At 41.5% G+C, this 13,189-nt stretch overlaps 1 protein-coding gene across 38 annotated transcripts in view; it reads right to left on the reverse strand.

Annotated features, from left to right (window-relative positions):
• The window catches only part of RIMS2 (regulating synaptic membrane exocytosis 2), a 724,335-nt gene that overhangs the window by 353,877 nt on the left and 357,269 nt on the right, over positions 1-13,189 (reverse strand). For 27 of the 38 annotated variants that reach the window (XM_074986802.1, XM_074986794.1, XM_074986779.1 and 24 more), the window contains one exon: positions 6,580-6,647. In XM_074986802.1, the coding sequence (XP_074842903.1) occupies positions 6,580-6,647 (68 nt within the window). Of the gene's footprint in view, positions 1-6,251; positions 6,461-6,579; positions 6,648-13,189 lie in introns of all 38 variants that reach the window. The other 11 variants (XM_074986776.1, XM_074986775.1, XM_074986795.1 and 8 more) reach the window with 1 other exon arrangement.

Consider the following 13,189-nt stretch of genomic DNA (forward strand, 5'->3'; position numbering starts at 1 on the left):
GGCCTCAGGTCATCAGGAAATTTATAATAGCGATAAAGGGTGATTGGATAATAAAGTTAAATAGTGCCTTGGTAAAATGCTTATTAATTTGCAGTCCAATATTACAGGAAACTGGCTCCTTACAAGACTCCATAGAGTAAAAGGTATAGAAACATGGTTTCTGGAACCACCTATAATTAATTTGCTCTGAACATATGTGGTTCAAATCAATGAAAATAAACAATTAGGCTACGTCTACACTGGCACAAACCTTTGAAATGGCCAAGCAAATGGCCAAATCAAAGATTATTAATGAGGAGCTGAAATGCATACTCAGCACCTCATTAGCATGCTGCTGGCCATGGCTTTTCAAAATTGCCATGTTTTGCTCCTGCACGGTTCTTCCAGAGAGGCATCCTTTTTAAAAGGACCCTGCCAACTTGGAAATTTCCTTATTTCTATCAGTTTATAGGAATAAGGGGATTTCAAAGTTGGCGGGGTCCTTTTGAAAAGGACTCTTGTCTGTACGAGCCGTGTGGGAGCGAAAAGCAGCAATTTTGAAGAGCCGTGGCTGGCGGCATGCTAATGAGGTGCTGAATATCCATTTAAGTGCCTCATTAGTAATCTTCGATTTGGCCATTTGCATGGCCATTTCAAAGTTTTGTACCAATATAGACACGGCCTTAGTGATTAATACATCCTATACCCTGAAAAAGGCTGGGCCTCACTGTATAGGCTGAAACTCTCTAATCCAGAACTCTCTTATCTGGCAACATCTGTAATCCAGCATGAGTGTAGTTAGCTGGAAGACCACTTACCATGGGGGTGGCCAAGTTTCCCGTGATCCCATAAAGTTTATTTACAGCCCCTAGTCCTGGCTCTCAGCATTCTGTGCTGCTATTTTGTTGTAATTTACCCCTAAATGTCTTCTAAGAGCTGAGTAAGCAGGGGAAGTGTTGGTAATGTACTAGATAATATTGATCTCCCATGGTCCAGCAAATTCTCTCATCTGGCACCAGTCAGATCCCAAGGGTGCTGGATGAGAGAGGTTCAAACTGTTGCAAATATCTTTACAACAGAATGTCATTTTGTCTACGTTTCTCATGTTTGAAATGTTTGTCTATGAGGCTGAAAAACTGGATTAATCTACAAGATGTCTCCAGACCATGCAAGGAATGAATAAAAAGGTACATATTGGCTGAATTTGACACAGAGATAGGTGTTTTAAATAGCATAAAGGTGGAAATGGTTGTAAATAAAAGTAATTCAGTGGGGCAACACTAAAGGATTCAGCAATGTCCCTGAGGGTACCTTTAGATCAAATGTGCTCCATGCAGGATGAGGTGGCACAGATATTAAAGAATGGGAGCAATCCCAAAAAAAAGACCATCTTCATGTCTTGCAAACTTTTGGTGCACTCCTTAGCCCTGGCATGCATGCAAATATAGATGTGAATTACTGAAGTTGCAAAGGATGTGATTTGAGATGGTAAGTGTGGGATATTCACATTTGAAATTAGGAGCATTAGTTGGAAAAATTCCATCCATAGTAAGAGGAATTTACTATGATGTAAACTTGTAAATATTGGCTATGATAGAAGACCTGATGAGATTACTGTATTTCTTTTACTAATGTCAGAAGCAGAAATACTGTGGATTTCTCCTTTTGTAGTTTTGAGTGTTAATGCTACTCAGACAGTGATGGATCATTGGGTATAGGTAATAAAAGAGGCCCAGGTTGGAGGATGTTAGAACTGGTAGTCTGCTTAGAAAAACGTGGCATTGGTATGAATGTACCACACAGGGGCAATGTGTAAGGGCGGGTGCAGGGGGCACATGCCTCAACAAATACAGTGGGCAGCAAGGGCTAGGGACTGGTCAGCAGCTAGCTGGGCCAGTGCTTGTGGGCATTGGGGGAACTAAGGGGAAGCTTGGTATTGACAGCAAGGATCCGCTGTCCCCCCACTCCAACTGGCAGCAGCAGGGGGAAACAGAGCAGTGCAGTCCCAGGTCATTCTGCTTTTCTGTTATGTTGCTCAGGGGAGGGGCAGAACCGCCCCCACAATGACCAGCAGGAAGTAAAGCGAGGTGGCTGAGAGAACAGAGCAAGAAGGGGCCACATTTCTTTGCCTCCCTGACCTCTGCTGGTGAGTGGGGTGTGGAGGTAGATGTCTGTTGCAAACCCCAAGTCCTTCTAGTCTTCCCAGTCCATACTGATTGGGGGAAGAGGCAGGGTGGGGCAAAACTAGGATGGGGTGAGGCAGGTTCTGGAGCAGAGTGGGGTTGTCTCAGCCCTTCCCTGGGCTGAGGATATGTGCCAGTGCCCTCCCATGTCGCCCCTCACCAGTCTCCTCTAGCACCACAAATACCTGGCAGTGACAGGATGTATGTTTAGAAATAATGGAGGAAAATGTCATGGTATTAATCCATTTGAAGATGAATCTCTGATTGTGTATATGGCTGATAATTATATAGGTCTAAGAAGTTGGTGCCCAGTTCTCATAACTAATTATGGTCATGATGTATCTCGTGATCACCATGAAAAAAATGATTTTGTCATATTATAGTTATTGAAGGATGTGATTTTAAATTTCAAGTACCTGAGTTGAAATATAACTACTTAAAAGTGAAATACAGATTGTATTCAAATGTTGTACCTACACTCATTGAAATTAATTTAACAGCTTTTACACATATTGCTTCAGCATCACCTTCTGAAGAATTATTTACATGCTGCTAAACAGGAGGCACACAGGATTATGGTGATTGTCCATCATTCTAACAGTGAGGTTAAACAAGTAATTGAGAGGGTTAGCAAAAGTATGGAATATAAATGGCAGCAGACATTTGTGGAATGGTGGAGATATATATCTATCTCATAGAACTGGAAGGGACCTTGAGAGGTCATCTAGTCCAGTCCTCTGCCCTCACAGCAGGACCTATCACCATCCCTGACAGATTTTTTTTTTAAATCTATTTGCCCCAGATCCCTAAATGGCCCCCTTAAGGACTGAACTCACAACCCTAGGTTTAGGAGGCTACTGCTCAACCCACTGAGCATGGTGTCCTATGACAACAGGGTTTTTAAATCTGGCTTTACAACAAATTGTGATGATTTTGGTATTTTAGATAGGGGTGGTTGTTTTGTTCCTGGTACTGACATGAAGGATAAAAAGGTAGATCAATCGGTTAGAAATCCCCCATTTATCCAAACTCTGGGTACTCCTGAAAGGAACATACACGAGTTTTGATCTGTAATGAGGCTGTTCCAGGGGTGAAAACAGTGTCAGCAAGAAGTTTATTGCTCAGTATCTGTCAAGAGCCTCAATCTTACACTGAGCCTTCCTAGTAACTAAGGATGTAAAATCCTTTTTAATTGGTTAACCAGTTAAACACTAGGTTTAACTGATTAAATGGGTGGGGAGGTGGCTGGGGAGGCTGCTCCAGCCCAGAGGAGCTGGAGCAGCCCCCATGCAGCAGCCAGGGGCTGTGTCAGCCAGATTGGAACATTCCTGCTTACATAGAAAGGAAAATCTTGGACCCTGAGAGGTGAAGCCATGCAGCTGCACGTTTAAAGCTTTGCTATCACAATAGGAGGGTGGGACAAAAGAATTAATAGATTGTCAGTACAGAATGGAGTGACTGAATAGCAATCCTGGTTTTAAGTGCCTCAACATGTTGTTACAATGACAAATGTTTTGATGATAGGAGATAATGAGTATTTTGCTGAAATTAGGAAAATGGGTGAGTCAGTAGGAGCTACTGTAGCTTATGTATTTTGTTTGATATTAGCTATAAAAGATGAGGTGAAAGCACTCTGTTTGTGCTAATTATCTATCAGATGGATGAGCTGTACACCCTACTGACTCATTCCTGCTACCCCTTGGAGACAATCAGTACCGTTACTACTCTTTTGGGTTCTGAAAACCCCAGGTAGCAAAACCAGACAATCAATACACTATCAAATGTAGTGTAGGCTGGCTAAATGCAGAAGCAGCTTCCCCTCCCTTGGTGTTCACACCTCCAGATCAACTGCTGGTAGTAAGCCTCACCCTTGCTGGCTGAGCTAACCTTGTTATCCCCACCCTTGCTCTGGCTTATTTGTACCTGGCCCTGCAGATTTCCAAGACCGGCATCTGATGGGGTGGGTCTGTGCTCATGAAGGCTCATGCTCAGAACTTTTCTGTTAGTCTGTAAGGTGCCACAGGACCCTTCGTTGCTGTTACAGATCCAGACTAACACGGCTACCCCTCCAATACTTTACACTATCAAATGAATTCACAGATGAAAATGATAAAAAACAATGCCCTATCACTCATAGCTCAACAGTTTTTACAAAGTAATCATTCTGTATATAACCTCCCAGCCTTCAGCCTCCAAAGAAACCTCCAAAAGGCACAGCTGAAAACTTAAAATCATAACTCCGCTGGACACTAAAAACTATGGACTTAACAGAGTCAATGAATTGATGGCCCTTTACAACTTGCAACACACCCTACTACCCACTGAGCCTCTTTTGCCCTTGCAGGGGTGTGAATTGCCCATTTCATTTTAAGTGGTCTCCTACAACTTGTCTGAACACCTTACCAATCTGTCCCACCTTTTATTTAGGTTGGAAACTCTAGTTACATTCTCAAGACCTGAAAAAGAGTTGTATGATTCTCCAAAGCTTGATCTTTCCTCCAGTAGAAGTCAGTCCAAAAAAAAAGATATTACCTCACCCACCTTATATCTTGTGTACACAATAGACAGAAAGGAACAGATGTGATCAGCATATTTGAGTTCTATCAAAAATGGAGGATGACAACTAACACAGTAACCCTGATGCTGAATAGGAAGCACAGTAGAACCCCAGTGTTACTGACACTGTTGGAATGGAGGTTGTTTGTAACTTTGAAGTGTTCATAACTCTGACGAAAATGTTAGTGTTGTTCTTTCTAAAGATTACAACTGAACATTACACAGCCTTGAAACTTCACTATGCAGAAGAAAAATGAAACTTAATTTAAATGAAATGAGCTTAGAAACATTTTCCTTACCTTGTCATTTTTTAAACTTTCCCTTTAGTTTTTTTATTAATTTACATTTAACACAGTACTATACTGTATTAGATGTTAGCGTGTTTGTCTGTTTCTGCTTCTGCCTGATTGCATAGTTCTGGTTCCAAATGAGGTGTGTGGTTGACTGGTCAGTTCGTAACTCTAGTGTTCATATCTCTGAGGTTCTACTCTGGAACTCAAAACTAGAAGTTGATATGCTGAGGCTCAGATTTACTATTTTCCCACCATTCTAACTATCTCAGTTTTCCAGTCTGTGAGTGTGTAAGATTTTTCAGACACCTTTACATTCTAAGAACACTCCAAAATTATCAAAGATCAAATTAAATGTAAGGGCATAATGTTGTAATTGTCCTTTTGGATATTGTTGAAATTATATTAGCATTTCTAATAGTTCATACATATTAAACATAGCCAGAACAACTATATTTGAATATTCCATCACCCCACTACTATGTGTACCTGTCTGTGTATATACATGCACACACATATATACATACATGTTATTAATGTATATTATAACATACTAAGGAAAACTGTAATTACATATTTGGTGTAATCATAGCACTTTTTCACAACTATACACTAATTCCACACTTTTCTCCATGCAAAATTAACTGACATAAGCCATCTCCCCTCCCATTACATATAACAAGTCTAAAAAGATTTATCACAATACCCACAAAACAAAAGGCAAAACTAACAATTATCAAAACAGATGGCAAAGGCTCTAATACCATACAATACTCCACAAAAATGGCATGACAACAAAACAAAAGAACAAACATGATAGTGAAAGGGAAAAAAGAAAAACAACTTTTCTGTGCGATGGACCGATTTTTTTCTCCCTTTTTTACCTGGAATTTAAACTACTAATTTAATTTTAGTCCCATGAGCACATATGCAGGAAATCATATAAGCCAATTCAACAGAATCATCATTGTTAATTACTTTATAGTTGAAGGTAATACCACCAAAACTATCATGCCAAACTTTCCTTTGTGCCTGAATATTTTTTTCTTATGCTACAAAATAGTAGAAGTGAAAAAGCAAGCATGGATTTCTGGTTTTGTTTTTCTTTTCTGCACCTTAAGAAATGCTACATTGTCTCTAAAAACACCCTGTCTTTGTATTAAATGCACTGTTTTAATGAGTGACACAGAGGAAACAAAGACCAAATGAGAAGTTTAAAATGAAGGCTCCACAATCTCAGTACCTTCTCGCTATGGCTATGCTCCTCATTTAGAGTTGTGCTACTACACGTATCTACCCCAGAGTCTTTAACTTGAGGCTCAGGCCATTCCAAGTCCTCTTCCAAAGAGTGGCCGCCAAAGTACACCATTTTCTTTTGTCTCTCAGATAAGGTGTTAGAGTCCGACAAAACTGCCTGCTCACTAGTTTTTCTTTTTCCCCTTTGACTGTGCCCTACAAGTGTGGGATAAAAAAAAAGGGATACAAAAAAGAAAACATGCGAAGATGTAAATAAAACAAAGGAAAAGTGAAATGATAAAGTAAACTGAATGGTAAGGCTCCGCATGTCTCACCAAAGACATTGGGGATGCCTCACTGCTATGCCAAGACGTATGGTCCACCCAGTTGTAATCCATGTCTCCTGTGAGAATCAGACAGACAAGATAGTGCAAGTAAAGGAAAAGCGAAAGAAAGGACAGACACAGATATAATAAACTTTAAAAAAACTGTGGTTATCCTGACTTATTCATAACTTTTGTCTGTAACATTTGCTAGATAGAATGTTTTCCAGAGGAATCTGAGATTCTACATCGATGGAATACATGGAATATGGAAAACTGTGTGTGGGTATACAAAGTCAACATATGAAACATCTACAGAGAGATTCAATACCATTAATAGTACTTTGAAAATCTCATGAAATTATCTACAAATAGCACAAAAATATGTGACCGTTTATTGTGCACACATTACACACTTTCTGGAGACTGGCTACAAGAAGTGTAACTTGCATCTTCTTTGTCTGTCTGAACCCAATAATGGATTGGTCTTACTGGAAGGCCTTTTTGCCTTTTTCAGATCAAAATAATGATTTTTTTTCTCTGAAACCTATAAACAAAACATCTAAACACTGCAATGCTAATCGGACTTTATTGTAATAAGCTCCAGAATGTTGAAACACCTGCCAAAAGATGATAGATCATTAAGAAAATAGAAAGTATGAAATCTCTTAGAATTGACTGATGTTAACTTTGCATAAAATTCATAGAAAAATTAAATATTCATGAATTAATATAGGCAAAATTATTGTTATTGCATTATCTCAAAGCATGGAATAAATGGATTGTATTTTGATACATAAAAACTTTTAAGATATTTTCATACAATACAAATACAATTTTTATACTGGAAAGTTGATTTCTTAGATAAACGGTTGTTCCAAAGGATTAATGCTGTTGGCAATAAAAACCTGTGATAATACACAGCTATTGCTATGCCTACACTAGCCCCCCTGCCCCCTTTGAAAGGGGGATTCTAATGAGACACTTCATGATATGCTAATGAGACACTACAATGAATATGCAGCATCTCATTAGCATAATGGCGGCCACAGCACTTCAAAAGTGCCGCTTCCGATTGCATGTGGCTCATCTACACAGGGTCCTTTTCAAAAGGACCCCACATACTTCGAAATCCCCTTATTCCTATAACCAAATAAGAATAAGGGTATTTTGAAGTGTGCAGGGTCCTTTCGTAAAGGATCCCATGTAGACGAGCCATGTGCGATCGAAAGCAGCACTTTTGAAGTGCTGCAACTGCTATTATGCTAATGAGGTGGTGCATATTCATTGCAGCACCTCATTAGCATATCCGAAAGTGTCTCATTAGCAACCCCCTTTCGAAAGTCAGGGGCTAGTGTAAACAGAGCCTATCTGTCATATAAATATTCACCTCTTTGTTTAGGTTCTGTAAATTGTATAACATACCAAAGTCTTTTGGCCTTCTAACATTTTTCTTGTACTCTAGAACAGCGATGGGCAACCTAATTTTGAAATAAAGGGCACTCTGTTTCTACGACCCTCTACACCTCATCGCAGAAGGAGTAAGGGATGCCTCGAAATAGTGCTTTATTTCAACACATGGCGCCGTTTAGACAGAGCCATATGGTAAAAGAGCCTATTTCAAAATTGCACAAATTGTGTAGTGCAAATTGCTTAGCTTAGTTTGAGTTTAAATCGTCATAAGAACGGCCATACTGGGTCAGACCAAAGGTCCATCTAGCCCAGTATCCTGTCTGCTGACAGTAGCCAATCCCAGGTGCCCCAGAGGAGGTGAACCAAAGACAATGATCAAGCAATTTGTCTCCTGCCATCCATCTCCCACCTTTGACAAAAGGCTAATCACCCTACCTTACCCCTTGCTAATAGCCATGTATGGACCTAACCTCCAAACATTTATCAAGCTCTTTTTTAAACTCTGTTAGAGTCCTGGCCTTCACAGCGTCCTCTGGCAAGGAGTTCCACAGGTTGACTGTGCGCTGTATGAAGAAAAACTTTCTTTTATTAGTTTTGAACCTGCTACCCATTAATTTTATTTGGTGTCCTCTAGTTCTTATATTATGGGAACAAGTAAATAACTTTTCTGTATTCACTTTCTCTGCACCGTTCATGATGTGGGCGTACCATAGTTTTATATAGGGGAAGGAAGATATTCTTTGTCTTATTTTCTATCCCTTTTTTAATTATTCCTAACATCCTATTTGCTTTACTGACTGCCGCTGCACACTGCATGGATGTTTTCAGAGAACTATCCACTATCATTCCAACACCCCTTTCCTGATCTGTTGTAGCTAAATTTGCCCCCATCATATTGTATGTATAATTGGGGTTATTTTTCCCAGTATGCATTACTTTACACTTACCCACATTAAATTTCATTTGCCATTTTGCTGCCCAATCACTCAGTTTGCTGAGATCTTTTTGAAGTTCTTCACAGTCTGCTTTGGTTTTGACTATCCTGAACAGTTTGGTGTCATCTGCAAACTTTGCCACCGCACTGTTTACCCCTTTCTCTAGATCATGGACAAATAAGTTGAACAAGATTGGTCACAGGACTGACCCTTGGGGAACGTCACTAGTTACCCCCTTCCATTGTAAAAATTTACCATTTATTCCTATCCTTTGTTTCCTGTCTTTTAACCAGTTCCCAATCCATGAAACGATCTTTCCTCCTATCCCATGACCACCTAATTTACATAAGAGCCTCTGGTGAGGGACCGTGTCAAAGGCTTTCCCGAAATCTAAGTATACTACGTCTACTGCATCCCCCCTTATCCGCATGCTTGTTAACCCCTTCAAAGAATTCGTCATGTTAACATTGCCTGAGAAAACTCACTCAACCTCACCTTGAACCTCAGATCATTGCTCTGCGGGGGCTCAATATGTGCTGTTGAAATAGCACAGAGAAGTCTGGGGTAGTTCACATCAGGTGACAGGGAAGAGTATGACTAGCGAGTCTGCTATCACTTTGATTCACTGACCAAAACACTTTGGATATGAGATGCACAGATGCAGACCCCACAGAACTAACCAACAAAAACTTTATTAATGGCTTTGCAGTGTGATAGGGTTTAACCCTCAGTGGGGCTATTAGCTAAGATTCCAAGGCCATACACTCAGTTCAGTGATATTTCCTTATCTGTAATATGATAACTTTTGAACAACGTGTCTAGTCAATACCAAAATTTCAGGGAATGCTGTAGGCATCTGCGGTCAATGCCTTATTAATATTGGTGAAAATCAAAAAGCGAAAAGTAGGAAAATGGAGACCCAAACAGCTCTTCAGAGCCACAAAAGCCTCTAGCACAAATGCAAAGAACTGATATATAGTACCCATTATGCCATCGAACAAAACAATACCACCACTTATCTCTGCTCATCAAAACCAATAGCATACCGTATTGACATGCTGAATGACATCTCTCCCAGACAAAAGGAAGAATAACAGAGGAAGAAAAGGGGAAGAAGAACATAGAGGACAAACCCATGGAATGTGTGAGCAGAAATGGGAAACCTGGTATAAAGTGAGAAGAATAGAGGATGCTACAACAGGTGGAGGAAAACACAGAGAGATACAATCATGGGTGGCGGACCAGAACTGAGGAAGCTAGTATGGAGGACATGGTGCGATGAGAAAAATAGAATTGTAAGCCGTCTCTTGGATGGGATGAAGAATGGGGTACCTAGGTATGCAGTGGACCTGGGAGTCAAAGAGAGCCCTCGGGGTTTGGAGAACACTGGTATGGGGAAAAGGGTGGAATGGGGGCCATGTAAAAAGGGGGAAGAGGGGCACATTACTACTCATGGTACTGTGGGCAATAGGAGGAAGGAACGGGGAAGTCAGAGATCTTTGGATGGAGGAGAATAGAGTACATGGGGACAAATGAGAATACAGGGCATACTGTGCCACTGACTTGGTGAAAGAATGGGGAAATCTGTTTCGGGAGGTGGGAGGTACACAGAAAATCTAGAAGAGAAAAGACTGCGGGGGACTGCCTGGGTGTTCTTGAATAGGAGGAGGCGGAAGACTAACACACAGGGGGCTCATATAGTGGAACAGAGGAATACAAGGAGCATCTGACATGTGCAACAAGCTTAGCCTGCACAAGCTATGAAATGTGCAACTCCTTAGCCAGTGTTTCTTTAACTGTGGAACACTGGTGTGCCATGAACAACCTGCAGATGTGCCGCAAGGGTCTGACACTTTTTTGATATCATGCACTAATGGTATGTATTTTCCATTAGTAAAACCAGATACAATGTTACTTCTTCATTGCTACAATACCTGATTGATCACTTCTCTTTCTTTTCCCCTGTATATTGCATATGTTGCTGTTTGGGCTTTTTAGTTTGGCTTTTTTTTTTTTTTGGTCTAGCAACAATTTTTGAAGAAAATTTTCATAGACATTCCTCATAAGAAATATTATTGTTTGGTGTTGCATAGCCTCAAAAAGTTTAAGAAACCAAGTCCTAGAATACAAACAAGCACTGAAAGAAACACAGAAAGCTTGAAATTTACCTACACTCTCCAGTATCAATCCCTTAGACCTGCAAACTTCCTCACACTAAAAAAAAAAAAAAAACTCTTCAGGTATACATCAAAATGGCACTGAAATAATGTTAAGAGTTGGTTTTAAGATCCCAGTGGGACAAAATTTAGAAGGAAAATATTAAAATATCTTCTTACCTCAGCCTAATGTCTATTCAGTATACTGTTCATATAATGTATAAGATCCCCCACTATTCTGAGATTCTCTAGAAAAAAGTTTAAATCAGTTGTACCAGTATTTCTCATTATATTGAACATTATATTGAGCTTTGCGACCGGGTGCTGGCAAACAGGGTGCGTGCTAACAGGAGGGAGTTTGGAGAGGCTCTCCTGGAGGAGGAGAAGGAAGGAGCAAACTAAAGCACCTTGGGGTAAGTGGCTGCTTATATTTGGAGGTTTTGGGCTTGTGTGTTTGTTTGGAGTTTGGAGTTTGGAGTTTGTTTGTTTGGAGTGCTGAGCTGAGTGTTTGTTTGTTTGTTTGTTTGAAAGGCCGTGTGCTCAGGCAGGCAGGCAGGCAGTTGGAAGCTGATTAGGTTTGAATTGAAACACCGTGTGCTGATTGGCTGAGCTGTAGGCAGAGGGAGGAGCTATCAGGGAGGCCGAGCACTTAAACCCTGCTAGTAAGCGACCAGGGAGCTTTGCGACCGGGTGCTGGCAAACAGGGTGCGTGCTAACAGGAGGGAGTTTGGAGAGGGGAGTTGAGAGGGGGAGCTTGGAGGGAGCCAGTGACTTCTGTTGCCCTTAAACTAAATCCTTTATAACAACCTCTATCTGAAACATTTAATTAACCCTCATATATAACTAGAGTAGGAAATGGAGGCAGAAGCCCAGCAGCAGAGTGGGGGCTATCCTGTTTATTGTGTCGAGTGCAGTATGTATGACTACCTACCCTGTGGGCGGGTGGCGTATGTGTGCGCTCGATGCAAGGAGCTCCTGGCCCTCAGAGACCGAGTGCGTGCTTTGGAGGCCAGGGTGGCTGAACTGGAGGAGCTAAGGAAGGCAGAGGTGTTTGTGGATGAGACTTTCCGGGACATAGTAGGGCTGTCCCACCTCCAATCTGACAGTCCTGAGGCTGTTACGGAGGATGAAAGGCTCAGGGAAGGAGAGCAGTCAAGGGGAGCAGAGGGAAACCATCCCGTAGTTGGGACCCTCCTTCCAGAGGGGGGTGATGTATCCTCTCGTGCCGAGGATACTTCTCCGGGGGAGGGAGCGCCAGCTGTTAGGAAGAAGCAGGTTTTAGTAGTGGGGGATTCGATCATTAGAAATATAGATAGTTGGGTTTGTGATGACCGGGAGAACCGTATGGTGACTTGCCTGCCTGGTGCGAAGGTTGCGGATCTCTCGAGGCATCTAGACAGACTTATGGGCAGTGCTGGGGAGGAGCCGGTCGTCGTGGTACATGTTGGTACCAATGACATAGGGAAGGGTAGAAGAGATGTTCTGGAGGCCAAATTTAGGTTACTAGGAAAGAGACTGAAATCCAGAACATCTTTGGTGGCATTCTCTGAAATGCTTCCAGTTCCACGCGCAGGGCCAGATAGACAGGCAGAACTTCAGAGTCTCAATGCGTGGATGAGACGATGGTGTAGGGAAGAGGGGTTTAGATTTATTAGGAACTGGGGACACTTTTGGGGTAGGGGGAGCCTATACAGGAAGGATGGGCTCCACCTAAATCAAGGTGGATCCAGACTGCTGGCATTAAACATTAAAAAGGACATAGAGCAGTTTTTAAACTAAGAGGTGGGGGAAAGCCGATTGGTGCGGGGGAGCACCTGGATCGGACGGAGACTTCTCTTACACGAGGCTCCATAGACAGGGATTCCCTAGAAGTTAGTCAGATAGGGAACGTGGGAAATAATATATGGGCAAGATCAGATGTGAAACAATCGTGCACAAAAAAATCCACCACGTCTGTGAGAGGCGGACATATAAATAGTGGTAGTTTTCTAACATGCTTTTACACTAATGCTAGGAGTCTGTCTAATAAGATGGGTGAACTGGAGTACCTCATATCAAAGGAGGAAGTTGACATAATAGGCATCTCAGAAACATGGTGGAATGAGGACAATCAGTGGG

This window comes from Carettochelys insculpta, chromosome 2 (assembly GCF_033958435.1).
Source record: "Carettochelys insculpta isolate YL-2023 chromosome 2, ASM3395843v1, whole genome shotgun sequence".
NCBI lineage: Eukaryota > Metazoa > Chordata > Testudines > Carettochelyidae > Carettochelys > Carettochelys insculpta.